This window comes from Dermacentor silvarum, chromosome 1 (assembly GCF_013339745.2).
Source record: "Dermacentor silvarum isolate Dsil-2018 chromosome 1, BIME_Dsil_1.4, whole genome shotgun sequence".
Taxonomy (NCBI): Eukaryota; Metazoa; Arthropoda; class Arachnida; order Ixodida; family Ixodidae; genus Dermacentor; species Dermacentor silvarum.
In genome coordinates this window covers 238,240,144-238,259,461 of record NC_051154.1, presented here as the reverse complement: position 1 = coordinate 238,259,461, position 19,318 = coordinate 238,240,144, and the positions used below count along the sequence as shown (strand labels likewise).

Here is a 19,318-nt window from a genome sequence, read left to right as displayed (position 1 = left end):
CGACAGCTGATCGCACAGTAGCAGGGCAGAAGCAGTAATGGTTTCGTATTCGTGCGCATTCGCTGAGGCAATGTATGGCGCGCCGCCGAAAGTGCCATCTCGTTCCTCTAGAGCAGGGGTTCTCAGGTACGTTCATCCCAGGGAACCCTGCTAAGCTCCATAAAGTGCCAAGGAACCCCCCCCCCCCCCCCCCGATTTAACCGAATTATCGAGGGTATCACGAAAACAAACAAATGCTGCACTACGTCAACACGCTTTTATTTACTCAATGAATCGTCAAATCTTGTTTCTATTTAGCACAAGACCAGTGCGGAAGCTGAAATTCTCTTCATCTCATGACTGATTAGCGCTAGCAGCGGCGAAGGCCTCGTGACATCCTTCGCGGCGCGCGTTTTCATCTGAGACGCGCTTTGCACCAACGGGCGCACATCCCGATTATTTTTTCGCCACTCAGCTGCTCGCCAACAAATTGTCCGTCGATCGCGATGTAGCCGGTGCTTTTTATCTTCGACAGCTTTGCACTGAGTAAAAGCGAAACTACTGCTTGCCGCAACTGCTGTCGACGAAACCGCGGCCGCTATATATCGACACGATCATGGACGGCGACCTTGCGGTTCAGAAGGCAGGCGGCTGACGCACGCACCAAGTCAAAACGAAACTACCGTTCGCTGCAAGAAGTGTGGACGAAACCGCGGCCGCTATCGACGCGATCATGGACGGCCACTTCACGGTTCAGAAGGCAGGCGGCTGACAGACGCATCGAGTGAAAACGAAACTACCTTTCGCTGCAAGAAGTGCGGACGAAACTGCGGACGCTGACATGGGAGGCGACTACGCAGTTGTGAAGGCACGCAGCCGACGCGCGCATCGAGTGAAAACGAAACTACTATTTGCCGCAACCGCTGCGGACGAAACTGCGGTGGTTATCGACGCGATCAGAGATAGCGACTACGCACTTAGGAGGCACGCGGCTAGCCGCCAACGCGGTGTTACGCGCGGCGATGAACGCAAGAATAAAGGCTTTAAAGGCACAATTAGGCACTAAGTGGTTCGGCGTTGCTGTCAGTCACGTGCCGTGTACGATTGCCGCTGAGGACCACGGCGATGCGGACTGCGCCGCTTCGTTTCGGCTGGACGCTACGCCGTTCCTGCTCTTCTGCGGCGCGCATTTGCGGTGCTCCGCGTCTTTTTTTTTTTTAATTTTTCCTCCAACGTATAGGTCAGTGCACACGCTATCGGCACCTACCCTATCTACAAATAGGAGAAAGGCGCATGGTGGTAAGTTACGGCCTCCGAGATTGAAGTGCGAAAGCTTAGGCGCGTTGCCCGTTCTCAGAGGTTGGGTGGCTACAAGCTGCTTGCGTATTTATTGCGCAGTTCGCGCGTTGCTGTTACGCACTGTGATGTGCTTTTTGACACTCGGGCATGGGTAATGGAGGTTCTTTGAATCAAGCGCACCTCGTGTTCGCCGTTTTAGACACTTGTCGAGAGCGGGACCAGGGAAAATTTATCAGTGGCTCGCGGAACCCCGAGCAGGGGCCTGCGGAACCCGTAGGTTCTGCGGAACCCACTTTGAGAACCCATGCTCTAGAGCAAACTGCTCCGCGAAAAGGGTCAATAGAGGTGACAGCACGGTTAGCATACACTGCATTGAAAGGGTTATGCTCTAGCATAAATGAAATAGTGGCACATCACCCGTTGTGCCCAGTGGACTGTAGCTGTGGAGGAGCAGTGCAGAAGTATCACATTGGCAATTGTGCACATTATTTAAATGGCTTCATCAATGAAGTTTTTGTTGCTCAAAGAGATGGTGTGCTGTAAGGTGAAAGCCGCTGTGGATTGGACCAGTCAAGCTTGATGGAGGGCAGAAGACATTGGTGTTAGTGATGTGTAGCTAGAGAAAATCTCTCAAATCTCCAGTCCTTTTAATTTCTTTCTGTACAAGTGACACAAAAAGAAGAGCATGACTTTATTGTAAAGTGCACAAATGTGCAACTTTGCTCTTAAAAAGTTAATTTGGCTATGTGTGTGCATGTGAGCGCTATGATAGCATGGGAGCACACTGCACCATTTCATCTGCACAGAATTCTGAGTTGTAGTTACCATCACTCTGTGCTTCACATCTGTCTGGTTCCACATACACTTTGTTGCTGGAACAGTCTTTTGATGATGCGGGTGATAACCGCAGCTTGAAAACAGTGCAACAATGGTCTGCACAGAATCAAAAAGACATGTTTATTTGTAAACTGCAAGCAAGCCTTCATTTAACCATTTTAGATTGGATAAAGTTAACTTAATGAATCTTTTGCATTTGCCTGGAGTGCTTTCATAGTATACAATGTATTGTTTGTTTCACAAGATAATCTTGCACTAGTGTTTCAATTTACTGTAGTCTTTGTGTATCACATAGTCACTTGGCAGCCTCTGTTAGGGTGACCCATGTTGTAAGGAATGAGCTGTTCGCTGGTTGTCTTTTTTGGCACCTGACACAGGAGCCATGACACACTTGTTCACCAGTCTGACCGCTTCAGTGTGTCTGTGTTCCTGCAAAATTTTGTGGTTCATAATGTGAGGGCTGTGAGCATCTATAGGCAGCTTTTTTTCACTTAACTTGTTTGTATTAGACACAGAAAATTAATCCTGTGGCTTTCTTGTACTAATGTGTGATGGTAACCACTTGAAGTTTGTGTGCACTGTCGCAGCCAACCCTTTCAGAGCTTTGATCGCATTTTAAATATTGGAGAAACGCATAAAGCCATTCGAAAGGAACTGATAGTAGAATTCGTTGTTTGTGGCCAGGTATGTTTCAAACCGAACTGGCGTGAAGAAGATAACAGCTCACTATGCTGCAAATATACACGTGCAGCATGGCAAGTTTGTGCAGAAGGATGAGCAGTTGATTGCATGCATGCACATTATGAGTAGGCAAACCATGTGCACTTTAAGAAGTCTGCACACTGCACAGATAAATGCACATCCTGTTTGGTGTTCCGCTAAAGTAGCCGCATGTGGAGAAAATAGTATGTATTGTGTGGTAGCATGCTGCAGAAATGCACGCATGCAGGCAAAGTGTGTCAAGTTAAAGAGGAAGCACGTTGGTTTAACAAAAGCACACGGGCGCAGAACTTATTGGATGGCTCCAGATCTTTGTAAACAAAGGGTGCAAGTGTCACTGATGCGGTGCAGATGCAAACACATGCAGACAAGGAAAATGAGCGAACGTCAAGTTAGGCACATAAGTGCATCATAAGCAAGGCTATGAAATATAGATGGATGCCCCCAAAGGCTTGCGATGAAGTTCTCTATGTAGGTTCTCGCATATGAGAAAAAGTGCACATAGTGAGGAATGCGCATTGCCTCTGCTTTGGACTGATATGAACTTTGAGTAAATCTGATAGCACAGTCTCATGTGAGAAGGCTTGAAGTTACTAATCATACACATCCATTCTAAAATGAAGTTTACATATTTAGGCTTTCATTTTAGAACTTTTACTTTTAATTATGTAGACCCATCCCTTAAAGTTCTCCCTTTTTCATGGTCTCTAAGTTGGTAGGGGGATTGGCAAAATAGTTCTGTTGTAGTACACCATTCTGCAAAGGTTTGATGGCTGGCATCATCTTCGCGACTGGGCTTTCAGTAGCACACACTGCTTTTACTAGAGTTGAAGCATGAGGGTTGAAGCACATACCTGCCAATCCTCCCAAATAGTTTGTGAAGTTTACAAATTTGTGCTCGTTTTACGACTTAATGAAGGCTGTGTCAAGTTTCACGAGATATAAATTCTGTCCGGGAAAAAGATCCACTCATCAGTCTCCGAACTTTCCGTTGGAAGTTTTTGATGGTGAAAGGATGCCAGAAGGGTACTTGCTCTGAGAAAGTTCCTGAAGCAGGTGAAATCGGCGACAGCAAATTTGCTAGTAAAGTCACTGTGATCTAAAAATGTGTTCTGTGGTAGTCTCAGCTGTTCTAAGTTTGTTGCTGCTTGTGTGTTGCGTCTAAATGGAAAAGGTTAATAAAATGTGCGTGTATCCTTCAAAAGGCGTGGGTTCAGCGCAATCTTAACCCTTTCAGACACCACTTTATCCTGTTGATTGAAAACTTCCTTTCACCACATTTCTTGTATCTTCACCATCATAGAAAGTGTACAGCTGCAGAAAAGATTAAGAATTTTCAATTCTTTAGTGAGTTTTGTCAAGATTACAGAATGTGGACTTCACGCGAAAGCTCGCTACAGGAACGTCAAATGTGAGAACATAAACTATTTCACTCATTCAGCCGCTTGAAAATTATGCCTGGTGCATGGCATTGTGAAAAACAATGAAAGAAGTGAACCCGCTACATACAACTACATACTGACACCAAGCAAAAAACTCCAACTGTCTAGCTTCCCACTCATTTTAGCAAAACATTTTGCACATGTTATTCAATATTGCAGCACAATTCCAATCATAAGTGTTTCAAGATATATGCGACACATTTTAAATATAATTACTTTATCAGTGCATTTGCAGTTAACTCACTATCTTTGTGTACAAAATTGTGTTACATAGCGTCTGAAAGGGTTAAAGAAGATAAACTAGGCGCAACTGCCCCCCCCCCCCCCCCCCTCCCTCCTTGGGGTCATGTCCAGGGATTTTTTGAATTTTAATGTTCACAGGTTGGCAGGTATGCACATGCTGTAATAGCTCAAAAACGACTTCACCTTTGTTTCTTTGCTTTAAAGAGGAAGGATGACCTTGGAGTAAAATTTAATTGTGTTCTATTATCTCAGTTGATTGCCTAAGAAATTGCTGTGGAAGTAAACCAATTCATGCAATTATCAGTTAAAAAATTATTTAGCAAAGGTAAGTCATTAGCTTTATTACCAGTGTGTAACCATTGCATCTATCATGATTTTGCTGGCACTTCTCAAATTTTGTTCCTTCTTGCAGAGCTTTCAGCCAACTCAATTCTGTTGCTTTATTGCACTGATTTGACATGTAATATTGAACTTCTCTTGTGGCAGTTTGCATTTTTAACATCAGGCCCTAGATGATATTTAACCGTTCGTGAGATGCTGTTGTCCAAACAGCCTTTTAAAACATGATGTTAGCTGTACATTAAAAGTTTAAAAAAATTACCAGAATTTTTTTAGAAGTGACTTGAACATTTTATTTTTACTGCTATTTTCTCTGGTATTTAAACTAAGCTGTTCAACTAGACATGCTTGTGCAGCATAAAGAGATGAGACTAAATACATTTATTCCAAATTTAATTTTGATACTTGCAATTTTCATCAATAGGCATGTGATTATCATAATTTAGATTCAGGGTTGCTGGCATGCCTGTAATTGTAATGACCCTTTGCTGCAGCAGTTTTTTGTCATAACATAACTTATGTTGCTGTGGTTCATTGACAGTCTGAGGCTGTATTTTGTAACAATCATTTTTCATTCTTGCTCTTGGTCATTGCCTGAGACACTGCCACACAGCCATTATTGCTGGGATCGGCCACTTGACAAGGCACATGATAGGAATGGAAAAGAAAACAGATTGTTAGAAAATGTTATTCCTGCTCCCCATTATAGAGTCAAAATAAATCCTGCAAGAGAATGTCTTTTCTGCGACAATCAGAAACATTATTCCTAAACTGATATCAAAGGGATTCAGCACATTGCATAAATTCAGATGCACCTTAAATTGAACTGGCTTCGTATTTTCCCCTTTTTTTTATTTGTTTCCCTGCAATGGATTGAATTTTTGAATTTGTTTTCTTGCTTGCAAAGTACCATGCATGGCTGAATGAAAGTGTTTTACTAACATGTTGCATGACTTGCTTAATTATGCTTTGCATTCCATTTTCTTTGCTAGCATGTGCAACTAAACAAGAAACATTGTGCTTATTCATTGAGACATGCACATAACGCTCTTATACTTGACAAGCATTTGCCTAACGTCTGCATGAAAACATTACATTATCAGATTCTTTTTGCTTTGTGATGGTGTGAAAGAGTACACTAAAGAGCTTGTTATTTTGTCTTATTTTGCATATTTGGGTTTCCAAGTTGGCAAGAGTTATGTTTCCTCCCATTTTGTCCCTTTGGTGTTTCCTAGTCGGTTTTCGCCGTAAGTCACGGTCATTCTATTGTACCTCTTTACCTTCTTGCTTTGCAGTTTTTTGTATTTTTTAGTTCTCTGCAGCTCGGTTTTTGACAGATTCCCCACAGCCACTTAAAAAGAATTTTGTGTTACTTAAGAAAACAACTAATTGCATGCTGTACACTGCTTTAGGATGTTGAAGTTTCAATTTGTGTTTGCATGAAGAAACTGATCTGTCCTGGAATGGCTGAGCATTTTGTGTTTCAGGGCAGAGCTTGCGTAAGTCTAAAAGCAGCATGTACGATTGTGACTGGGGGCATAAGTCAAAGCATTGAGCTGCCTCTTGGTGTGGTGGTGATCGGTGTGCTGCCGTAGGGCTGGGAGCGCTCCTTGGCGCATTGTTCAGAAGGCAAAATAAGGGCTTGAAAGGGCAACTGCAATGAAATTTCACTTTGTGACTAAATTGGTTATTACAAATGAGCAGTATAAGTTATTGAAGCAAATTTGACACAGCTGTTTGGCTGGCAATTGTCGAATTTTCTTATTAACAACCTTTAAATAGCACCTAAGCAGCCGCATGCACCTGGTGCTTCGTGTATATGATGCAAGTCCCAGGAGATTGCGTCCCGACAGTGTGTGCTGTGGGCACTGCCTTATCTCTGAGGTTATGCTGAGGACTGATTCACGACGTTCCGAGTCCTGCATCATTTCTGGTTAGCGGTAATGGTGGCATTCTTTTCAGTGTCTATATAAAAATGTTTATTTTTGCAAGACTCTGTGGTGCATCCACTTGTATTTCAAATGTTAAATTTTGCATGGAAGGCGTTATATATCAAAGCTATCTGGAACCATGTTTTTTACATGGTACAAAATTTCATTGCAGAGTGTCTTAACATCCCTGCTTATTACTGCGCTCCCAGGGGAGCAGCTTGGGAGCAAGTCGTGTTGTGAATATCTGGTTGCATGTTGCAAGAGTGCTGGCGGCCGTGCGGTCATTGGCCATTGATTGTTGCACATCTTTGATCTCTTTAGTCGTTGATGCATCCTCGCTTATTTTGTGAGTGAAACTGACACTAGGGAAACTGTGCGGCGCATTATGGCCTAAGGTGCTGCTGTGCCAGAAAACCCCAACTGCTACTACTTCTAGGGGAACTGCAGGAAGCACACAATTTAAGTGCTTGAAAAAGTCTTTAAAAATGTGCACTTGCCATTTTTGGGTACAGTAATTTCAGAAAGCACATGAGCTTTACTCGATACATATTGTCAATTTAGTTGATTTACCATTTTTCTTTTCAACTTTCAATTTTCCCAGTCTTATAAGTGGCATATGCAGCTTTTTTTTCTTCTTCTTCTTTTTGGAATTTTATTTTATCCTAATTTTTAAATGTTGACAGAGCAATGAAATCACCATTGCAGGACAAAATAGTTCAGCTGAGGCTTTCCTGTGAGGCCTGTATGTTTGTTCTTATGTTGTTATCTAGTGAAAGCACCAATCATATATATAGGGTGTTTTTTTAGCTGCACTCGATATTTAAAACCAGGTCAGCATAAATTGCAATGACATTATTGTGACCATTCGAGTGTCCAGATTGGCAGCTTCTAGATATAGTAATTTGTGCAGTTATTTGCATAATTAACAATAGTATGTTAATTAACTATTATCTATTGATCTTAATTGGCTAAAACAAATAAGCAGTGTGGAGCCAGTCCATGACATTTTTTATCTGTGCGAAGCAGTGGTGTGTGTGTGTGTGTGTGTGTGTGTGTGCGCGCGCATGCGCACGCTTGTGCGTAAGAGACGTGCACTTCCTGTGTCAAATGCAGTAGTGCTAAGACCATTTATGTTTGCATACCAGTAACATTTTAGTCAGTTGTCTGCTCATGCAAATGGGACTTAACCCTTTAGGTGCTTACTGAAATTGTGAAGCTGGTTGGTTAGCTTGTAAAGCATCTTGCCAATTGTTACTCTGTCCAGGGTATAGAAAATAAAAGTTAAACCCCTTCAGTCACGGTGGACACATTTGTGGACTCTACTTACTTTTGCCATTTCTTTACAGCTGTGGCAAGGAATAGACCACAATAATTAAACTTGGGGTAAATTGAACGTTCAGCGTACAAGTACCTTCATTTTACTTCCGAGGGAAATCTATCGTTACGGAAAACCGCTTTGGATAAGGCACTGGGAGGTGGGATGTAGGATGTTTTGGTAGCAATCGCAAAATAATTCATTTCTTTCTAGTAATGCTTGAAACCAATAATTAACTTGTGCAAGTAATTTGCGCTAGTCATTAAATTCTTTTTTATGAAGAAACATATCATTACTGAGTGCACAATAATTAGATACTTAATCACTCTGTAATTATGGTGACTCGTCATAAAATGCAGAAATCATAATTCGTGACTGAAGGGGTTAACGTAACCTTAAGTTAAAAATGGCAGAAACTTTCTTTCATGGTACCTTAAAATTTATAGATTAATATATATATATATATATATATATATATATATATATATATTTTACTCTTGTGACATAGACGTTTCCTTGTACCCATGGTACCTTTATAACTTTGAGCCTTTGGCCATGTATGGTTTCTGTGGCTCAAACGTTGCTGGCATTAGTAATACTATATTGGATCACTGTGAAACGTTGTGAAAAATAATGGTTATCGTAATGGATCTGCATGGAAATTAGATTTATTGCTGCACTTAAATTTTAGTTGACCCATTTTGGACTAGTTATAGGTGCAAATATGTTGCAATTAATTGTGCATAAATAGCAGGGGACTACAGTTTTCTAGAAGATGCACATTTTTTTCCTTTCAAAGCTATGCCAAGCTCGTGTGAATGATTTTCAGTTTGTTTTATTTTATTGCTAAGTGCCCTGTTTATTGCTGCCGTGAGTCAGAAGTAGTTGACTGAAAGAATTGCAGTCAAGGAAAAATTGATGCATTTTGATTGTAGCATACCATATATGCCACTGCAAGGGTAATTAAATTATTTTCAGAAACCCCATTTGACCTTACTGTGCCAAGAATATAAGCATATTTGGGCAGAGACAGTACTTGCCTGAGCAGTGTTATCAAATGTGTTTACCCATTATCTTTCGGCCAAGGCCATGATAACCTGTGATATAGGAGAGCTGAGAGCAGGGCTGTTGACATACATGCATGCCAAGTCTCAGTGGCCTGTGCTTTAGTCTGCTGAACAGGTGCCATATGCATGTGTTAAAGCAGTATGTGTGTCAAGGCTGCAAATGCACAGGCGGCCAGGTGGCAAAATGGTGGTTGCAGTACGCTCACCACTTGGCTCCTACACCAATATTTTCAGCATGCATGCAGCTGTTTGGCAAAACCTGTGTCGTATCATGTGCTAAAGTCGTGCGTAAGAATGATAATCAAAAGTCTAGGGCCGCATTTTTGTTCCCTAGCTTGAGCATATATGGTATTTTATCGGGTCCATCTTGCACAGATGACCGGACGAAGGAATATTTTGACAGGAACTTTACAGCGAAAAATTGCTGCAGCATACTTATTACTTGTCAAAAATAAAGCTTCCATTAGTGAAGACTGGATTTTTGTGCAAAACTATGTGTTGAAAGCATGTTCGTAATTTTTATGGAAGTTGACTGTCACTTGTTAAGTGAAAAGTGACATGGTTTTAGAGTTGTGTTACAAGCTTCATGTCACAGTGCTAGTCACTTCCGTTGCAAGGCACATAAAGGGTTAACCAAAGGCTACATTGCATGCTGCTGGACTGGCTGGTTCATACATGCTAGCCTAGAAAGTACAACTTTGATTACCTTGAGCGGACACAGCATTTGGGATCTACATGCCTCTCCTGTCTCCTGTCCTGTCTCTTAAGTAGTTAAAAAAAATGTAGTGGTGTTGTTCCATGTTTTTGTATCATTGTTTCATTTATTCTTAGGAGCTTGTTACATTAACATTGGCAGCTGCAGCGTGCATGGGAGTGTGTGGAACAGCTTTTAGGAAGGGAACAAGCAGTTATTTTTTGTGCAACTGTGTGCACTTCCTGTTGTAGCATTTTAGAATAGCAGTGCTATGGTCATTCTTGATATTTAGCTGCATTTTCAAGATTCCCTTGTCAGAACTGGAAATAATTTCTTTAGTGGGGCCGTGTGACACTTCTTGAATAAACTATACCAGCTGCAAGACAATGCTGTTAACACTTTTGAGCCAAATATTACTTGGAATAAGATAAATAGTATGGGAGAAAATGCTACTGTTAACAATTTTGAGCCAAATAGTATTACTTGCTTGCATGCAGCAGGGAATGTGCAATATTTCTCTAAAGATAGCTCATGCTTTCTTGTGACTTCTTCAAATACTCTCATTTCTTCAGCGGGTCCTGATGACACATTAGGGACACTGCGACTATTGACCAGGTATCTGAAAACATTGGAAAAAGATCATTCCTTTGGTAAAAGTGAGGAGGTTGTCAGCGATGCTATCACTTATATCGGTTTACTTCACAAGAATTACAAAGTTATTTAATCGACAAGAACAATTTCGGTTTTGTACTTTGGATTTTCGTTAACTGCCATCTGCTCAAGTTATGTTCTCACTTTGTAGTGCAATATCATTTCATTGCTAGTTTCATTGAACAACTTGCCTAAATTGCTTTTGTGTGCTATAGTGAACAGTTGTGCTTGTGTATCTAAGAATCTGTAGCTGTCTAAAGGATGCTTCAGTGTTGGTTATTTAAAGTGTGTCGCTCTAGGACACGGATAATGCGCATACAGGATTACTCTTTGGCTCAGTTGTTCATTATGTCATTAGCACGAATGCCACATTACTTTTGTTCTTGGCCTGCACGGAAATGGGATGACATTTCAAGCAAGTTGTGTGTCTTTGGTGCTTGTTGATGCATGCATTCCACTACGTACATGCTCTTACATTATGTTTGTGTAAATAAACACAGTTATCCCCTTGGCAGATGCATGACATATGATCCTTGATCAGCCCTGAAACATGGCATCTCAATGCTGCAGCCTGTTTTACAAAAAGCTCCTTCCTTTACTTGCTACACTATACAGGGTTTTTTTTTAAACAATGCAGATTTTTTATAGAAAAACTATAAGCGCAGCGAACGTGGCATTTTTGCAGACAAGTTCCTAGGCCAAGCAGACATGCTGCTAATAATGTGAGCTTCAGACTACTAATTAACAAGAATTTATTAACTTCTTCATTAGTACCTTAGAGACAGTTGTCTAAATGGCAAATTTGGAGGCAGTGACTTTTTAATGCAGACCCATTGTTTAAAAATTTTGAAAACCGCACCTGATTCGAGATTTTCATAGGGGCGATATTCAAAATCTTTTATTAAACATTTTGAAAATCGCCCCTATGAAAATCTTGAATCGGGTGTTTTCAAAATTTTTAAACGATGGACCTGCATAAAAATGTCACTGCTTCCAAATTTGTGATGTAGACAACTGCCCCCAAGGCACCAGAATCTTTTCGGGTTAACCTCCCTGCCTTTCCCACCACGTTTCTCTCTCTCTCTCTTAATTAATGAATTTTTTTAATTGGTCTTCTGAAGCTCACATTAATAGCAGCAAAGTATGTGCACCTCGCCTAGGAACTCGTCTGCAAAAACAACACTTTTGCTTTGCTCATTACTTTTTGTAAAAATCTGTATGGTAGAAAAAAAATACGCCCTGTATATTAGAGCTACTGTCAGATAGGGAAAACTTGTGCTGGCTCTGCATTGGTGCTACATGCAGGAGCAGATGTTTGCAAAATACCTCTAGTAGTGACTCAAATGTAACACTAGCGAGAATCTTCTAGTTTGGAAAGGTTGTCAGTGTCAAAACTGGACGTAGTGAAAGTGATGTTATTAGTGAAAAACAATATAAAAGCACCACATCATGGTGACGTAGTGAACAGAGCACTATGTGCAACACCACACTCTGCTGTAGCCTTCAGCGTGCATGGAATTCGAGGAGCTGGAGCATAATGGAGTAGTTGAAGGGCAATCTTTTATTCCACTCGAACCCTGTGCAACTAAATGCTTAATGCAAGGGGAGCTTTGGAAAGTGATTTCCTTTAACGCAAAATGCATTTCAAAACTTGTGTTGCTGGCCCCCTTAAAGGGACCATGGAACACCTTAGAAAGATGTGAAATATATTATTAAAAGGCATTGCATTGCTGTCTTTTCTAGCTGAAAGGCTTAGAATGCATAGTGTGTTAGCCAAGTCATTAGTAATAAAATGTTGCTTCTGCCATGCCTATGCTGCCTTCCTGTCCTAGTGTATTGGACACTGTGCTAGTGTTCCACCCTGATCACACCCTTTGGTATTGGCACATTAGTATTGACCTTGTCAACAGATTCCACCACACGATGATTGCTTTGTTTTATAAAGCCTTTCTGCATTGGCCGATTTTGAATAAAACACGATTGCTGTTGCTAAATGTGGTAGGCAAGATGCCACATCCTTAATTTTTGCCAGTGTTTCATTCAACCACATGCAAAAAGCATCGCTCGAACAAAAATAACATTGCTGATGACGTTCTTTCTTTTACCAGATGTAAATCTGGCAAATAGCCGTTGGGTTTAGTGTACCTGAACAGTAAGCACAAAAGGTGGTGAGGATTTCAAAATATTGAAGGGAAGGGAGGGCAGGCTGCCTTTTGAATGAAATTGTAGGTCTGTTGATGTGTGTACAGGGCGTGTACAGGATTACTCTTTGGCTCATTTGTTCGTGATGTCGTTCTCTTGCAACTGGGCAGACGTATTTGGCTTGATCAAAAGGTTTTTCAAGGCTATTTTAAAACATACTTCAAGAACTTTTACTTTTCATGCATAAATGGTGCTCAGGTTTCCCACAGTGTTAGGGGGACCAAAGCGATTGTAGGACCATTAGTGAGGAATGACACCTGGCTTTACAAAGTTCCTAGATGTAAATTTGCACATTCAGTCATGCTCTCCATCACATTTGATTTTTCAAAAGTGCATCCTCTTGAAATTAAGAGGCAAAATGTAAAGGCATTGTCATTAAACCTTTCAGTGTTTTTTTTTTTTTTTTTCTTTTCGGAAGTGACACACACTCAGTGTCAACAGTTTATTTTTGGTTATACAGATGAGAAAATATGACACTGATAATGGCAAATGCACTCTTAGTATGGACCTCGTATTCATTTTCTGTCTCTTACCTAGTTTTGTTCTGAGGCTTCCGTGATAGCACTGTCGTGTTGGGGTAAAGAAAAAAAGCTTTCTCTAAACGTACGACAGATGGCAGAAATACTCATAGTGGTAGCCTTGCCTTAGGCATGAATATTTGAATGGAGAATCATTTTGGTAGAGAGCAAAGTTCGAGAGTTAATGCGCGCTCTGCACAGGGCAACCACACCTACGAAGGGGTGCGTTCTGCAGCGCACTAACAAAAATAGACTGAGAAAACCCAGAAAGATGAGAAAATATGCCTCTAGAAATATACAGCAAATGGCGGAACTACCTCGGAGCTTGCCAACATGTGTGTTGCTGTGCACATTCGACTGGAGAGAGTAGAAAACGTACGGGGTACGTCAGTGACATGTTGGGGCAGAAATGTGGTAACGTACCATACGCCAGTGACACTGAAAGGGTTAAACTTCTCTACATTGAGTCTAGAAAACTGTACTAGTTATATTAGCTGAGAATGTAATATTGTAGATGCTTGTTATGTCTTGGGCAGGTAAAAATTTTTTACAAGTGATGCTGCGTAGACTTGCAAGGCTTGCTGGCTTGTTGAGTCAAGTTTCTTGGTGCATTTAATCTGGTCAGATGCATGCACTTCTGCTGTGGTCGAGATAAACTGACCAGAGAGACTTCATATTAAATTTTCTTTGAACATTGCATAAGATAAAAAGTGGCAGAATAACATAGCAACACATTTCATTAAAGCTGGGTGTTCAATTGAATAACCTTGTGATTAATGCCTTAATTGCAATTATATTTTTAACCAGTTGAAAAACTAAATTGTAATCGGCGAAGTGTCCTCTTTACAGTGTGGGTAGACTGGTTTGAAATGGTTCTTGTGTTTAAATAATTAGCCTTTGTAGCTTTACTATATCCATGCCGCTGGTGATTTTGCTGGCAGCGTGCTCAAAGAGCCTAGTGATAACAACCTTGAGGCCAAAGTGCTAGCAAAGGGAAATAACGTAATTACTTTGTAAGCACTACCTTCTGTGCAGTGTCGATATCAACTTTGCAAATTCAGGCTGGTGTATAACCTTTTCCCATTGCAGTGAATCCTCTCAGCTCAACAATGTTGCTAACCTGAGATGAAAAAACAATGGCATAATGCAAAATTAGTACTCTGTCCTTTGTTTACATGTCATAAATATAAATCCATGCAGTGAACTAATTGATTAAATGCTTTCAGTTAACCAAGCTTGAAACAAAATACACCCACTGGAGATTTTTTTCATGCAATATGGTGACTTCCCAGAAATAAAGAATTCTGGTGGTTGGGAGAGTAGAGTGGTTGCTTGCTTAATAATAATGTTGAAAAAGTGTTTCAGTGCTTCTTTAATGCACACCCTTGCAATTTTTTAATTGTGTGCAAGCATTAACCCCATGTAATATCAGCGCCTTATGACCGCAAAAAGCGGTGAGATCTGCAACAGTATGCCCAAGTGCACAAAGCACTCTCCATTGCAAGCATTGTCTGCTACGCTAGCGCATCAGGAGGGCACATGCCCTGCCAGGGTTATGTGCCCAGCCCTGGTTGCGAAAAGCTGCTGCAAGAATAGGTCCAGATTAAGATGTTTCATCTGCAATGCGCTTTATTTTATTTTTTGTAGTACTGGAAGCCATGCATATGCCAGGGAATAAAAATGAAAAAAAAAAAATAAAGGTAATTTATGAGAATGTACGAGGTATTGTCATAAAGAAGCAGAAACGATGATTGCAAATAAGTGTAGCTGTGTGGCCTGGCTATTTATGACAGTGCACGATAGGGCTTCACAGATAACAAAAGCAGGGGGCGTGAAATCCCTGAGCAAACAGCGTAGCAGATGGCATTTGAACTAGAAATTGCTTTGCCGCATACAGTTTCCAATCTTGCCTTTTGAAAGCGCTGCTCACATGCTGTGCGGTTGACATTTGCATATTATTATTTTTAAAAAAACGTAAGGGTGTAAACACAAAAGCTGGGTGTTTGCTACTGGACCATAAGTATTTAGTGTTGCCGCAGCCTTGTAAGCAGTATTTTGTAAAACAACATACACAGTTGCCTAAGATAAATTTCACATTAATTCAACCTTCCTTTTGCTTCAATCACATTCAGGATTCTCAAAAAGTGCCCATGCTTTAAATGCGCCTAATAACTTTCAAAGATTCAAGCCAATTTTACATCTCTCATGTGTGAATTATACAAATGACATTGGTTATTGATTTAGCAAATATCTCTGAAGTGTTGCCTTTGCTGTGAGATTTTGCATGCATTTTTGTAACATGACATATGCACTGCCAGTTAACTCATATGTCTAATCTACATTAATCAGAGCCTCCATGGGTGGTCTGTACTGTTCAGATATGGCTGTCCTTTTAGAGGCAAGATTCTGTTACTGGTGTCAATCTTCAAGACACACTGCCTGTCTTTCCAAGAAATTTACTTCTGAACTGAGTTCCACACACTCTCAAGCACACTGTAAACTGGTATATCAGCAAATACTGCCGTGGCTTTAAGGCTGCGCTGCGTTGAACTGCTTCCACATAATTTGAAGGCCTTTTTTTTTCTTTTTTTTTTTCTTTTTTTTTTTAGTGTTACGGCCTGTTGCAAATTGAAATGCACACTATTTCGCTTTCTCTTTTTCTATCCAGTGTCTAGATCCTAAGTCCTATTGTAACTGCAAAACAAATGTGCAGTTGCGTACGAAGTGCTGTTTTTCAAAAGGTTGTACTTTGTGCAAATGTCAGCTGAATCATATTGTTGTGGCATCCTGCTGCTGGGAGCCTGTGTTAAAAGCCAACAGTGGTGCATTCTTGCTGTGCTTGCAGGGATCCCTTTAGGGCTCAATACACATGTGCTGCTTATCCCCCATAAATGGCAAATGGTGCTGCCACCATGCTTGTCTTGATCACGTGCCTTCGCAGCATGGGTTTTCTATTGAAACTTGTGTGAAATTGCCAAATTCCGTGCTGTTTTTGTATCGTGAGCATTCTTATGCTGTCTGCCTTGTTGCCATCTGTTTTCAATTACAGTAGGCAGCAGTATAAGTGCCTTGAAATAGCACCTCAGTGGTATTGTTCCAAGTAGAAACTATTCAAGAGGTTTTCTGCACACAAATTATTTAACTCCTTGAACCTATTTAAATATTCCAATTTGAGCTGGAAAGCCTACCTGGTACATGCTTAAGTTCATACACGCTGACCTTATCATGGTATGAAGAAGTTGAAGTGATCTTTAAGTCGTGCAGTTCAGGCCCAGTGAGGACATGAGAGGAGTAATGGAAATCGGATGTCTCTTCGTCTTGGCCGCTCTTTCTGAACCAGTTCTTGAAAATGCCTGCGTGGTGCTGCATGAGTTACATGCAAGTGTGGTGCTGCACCTTCGCGCCTTGCGACCCATGCAAATCGAGTAGGAACACACTTTTTTGTAGGGAAATGTGTTGCATGAAAAATTCGTTTGAACGAAAAAATATTTAATATAGCGCGTTACAAAGCCACATTGCATTCTGACAACCATTCAGCCAACAAATTTGCAACTCACCTCCTTATGCCTACTAGATTGATTGTCACCAAACATTGTTATGTCATTCACTACTGAGAGCTTGTATGATGCCTTCACTTCCAAAGTAGCAGATACAAAATAAACCTGAGTTAGTGCTGAACTGACTCCTGCACAACTTCAAATCAATGAGTGTGGTGCTGGTGGCATGTGCTGCACTGTTAATGAGAGGACGAAAGTGTTGTGCTTCCTGAAATAGTGCAAAAAGTGCAGCCAAATTGAAGACATCTGATATGCAGTTAGTACACAGCTTTATCAGCAGTGTAGCTGTTGCTGGACAATGGCTATGACCTAACCACTAGGTAGTTGTGTGCTTCAGAGGCCTATTTGGTGATGTTTGTCATCCAGTTTTTTTTTTTTTTTTTTTCCCACAAGCAATTATGAATCGTCACCAACCTGAACCCATGTGCTATTATTAAGGATACCTTAGTAGAAGGCACTGGAGTTTGAGATATCTGTATATGCAACATTTTTGCATCCTGCTTTCATAGGAGTGAGGCCACTGTGCTTGGAACTTATCTTGCAATGTTGTGCTCAGGAGCTGAATGTCGAAACCACTGAGCGACCGCAGTGGCTGTTCTTTTACTACCTAAAATGATTTGCACTTGAAGAAATTTTTGTGAGAATTCATGTATTGTTGTTTAAGATGTGTACTAGTTACAATGAATTATCTTCTTGTTGGCTTTAGTTGTCATTTCTTAATGCCTTCTTCGTTCATTCTGGCTGTGCGATGTGCCTTACGAAAGGTGAACCGTAGGGCACTGTGCATGAATATTACATGGAACTGTTGCCTTTCTGCATTGGTGCAGCAATTTAATAGCGTAGACCAACAAGAATGTGCTCCACTAAAGAGGAGGGAAAAGAACTTAGCACAGTGTGTCAAGTTTTGTATGGTGATGTTCGCTGCACAGTTCACCTCTTCTACTTGCAGCCCTCGAGATAAATGAGTGTGATCAAGATGAGCAAAGCAGCACCTTTCACCAGTTTTTGTGGGATAAGCAGCCTGTCATTTTTAGCAGGATGGACAGGAATGCCTCCAAGCACCGCATCACGTGCATGTGCTAGTGCTTGTCTTCACAGCAGGCACTTAGCTATTCACAGCACAGTGTTGCATTTCTGCTTACACTTGCACATCTTGCAAATTTTTGGCACTAACAGTACATCTAGGCGTAATCTTCAAAACAGTGCTGCTGTTGTACCTGGTTGCAGCTGAAGTTCAGAAACTGCCCCTTTTGTACTTAGAAGCCTGTGCCTTAGTAGCTGCTGGGTGTATGAAAATAAGACATTGGCTGACTGGGGAAAAAAAAATTATATATATATATATATATATATATATATATACACACACACACACACACAGGGTGTTTCAGCAAACACTTTCATAAATTCTTAAAGGTTGCCTGTACCAGATAACAATTTTCGTTCATGGGCTGGTCTACTCGAAGAGGCAGACATTACTTGCACAAGAAATTGAAATGCACAATTGAATAATTACCAATAATTCACTAATTAGGTTTTTAAACTAATTACCTGATGGCCCATATTGCAATTTACAAATTGTAGCCGTGGAGTTCGCAAGGCGGATCCAATTGGAACGAAGTCTCGGGATGACACCAGTTTCGAGATATTAATTATCGAACTTTGCAGAGAAATGCATTGGCGTTCCAGTTCGTATCTTAACAAAACGTCGCTTTATGCATTCAAGCACAAAATTAACTGGAACGTCAATGCATTTCTCCGCAAAGTTCGGGAATTTATATCTCGAAACTGGTGTCATCCTGAGAATTAATTCCAAGTGGATCCGCCTTGCGAACTCCCCGGCTACAATTTGTAAATTGCAATATGGGCCATCAGATAATTAGTCAAAAACCTAATTAGTGAATTATTGGTAATTATTCAATAATGCATTTCAATTTCTTGTGCAAGTAATGCCCGCCTCTTCGAGTAGACCAGCTCATTAACTAGAATTGGGCTATCTGCCACAGGCAACCTTAAATAAATTTTGAAAGTGTTCGCTGAAACACCCTATATATATATATATATAATGTATGGAATCTCGTTAATTCGAACCCGCTTAATTCAAACTTCTGGCTTATTCGACCTGACACTATGGTCCTGTCAAAATGATGTGTATTTCAATGTGCAATAATGCCCGGTAATTCAAATGCCTAAGCGTTTGCGAAGGTTAATTCGAACATACCGCACCGCTGACTATGGTCTCAGCAGAACTTGCAACTCGTGAGGCGGCACTTCCAACCCGACAGTTAGACTGTGCACTGGCTGCTGCTTCCACCTTCCGTTGCGAGTACCGTATTTTGGCACGTATAACCCACATCAAAATTTTTTAATTTAGCAGTAAACTTGGGTTACGGGTTATATGCAAATTTTGCCTTGAGGTGCAGTTTCACAGGAGTGATAATTTTGCCCTGAAGTGTGGCTTCATGGCAGCATGCTCCACGCTACCGTGAATTTACATTTTTGGTGTGTTAGCTCAGTGCACATGTGC

The 19,318-nt window shown here is 40.9% G+C and overlaps 1 protein-coding gene across 7 annotated transcripts in view; it reads left to right on the top strand.

Annotated features, from left to right (window-relative positions):
- The window catches only part of LOC119436970 (dynamin), a 156,799-nt gene that overhangs the window by 29,499 nt on the left and 107,982 nt on the right, over positions 1-19,318 (top strand). For 5 of the 7 annotated variants that reach the window (XR_007464797.1, XR_007464796.1, XM_049660141.1 and 2 more), the window contains one exon: positions 6,095-6,106. The exons of the other annotated variants lie outside the window; for them this stretch is intronic. Coding sequence is in view for 3 of the 5 variants with exons in the window: in XM_049660141.1 (XP_049516098.1) it covers positions 6,095-6,106 (12 nt within the window). In the remaining 2 variants the exon portion in view is untranslated. The remainder of the gene's footprint in view (positions 1-6,094; positions 6,107-19,318) is intronic. 7 annotated transcript variants of the gene reach the window in all.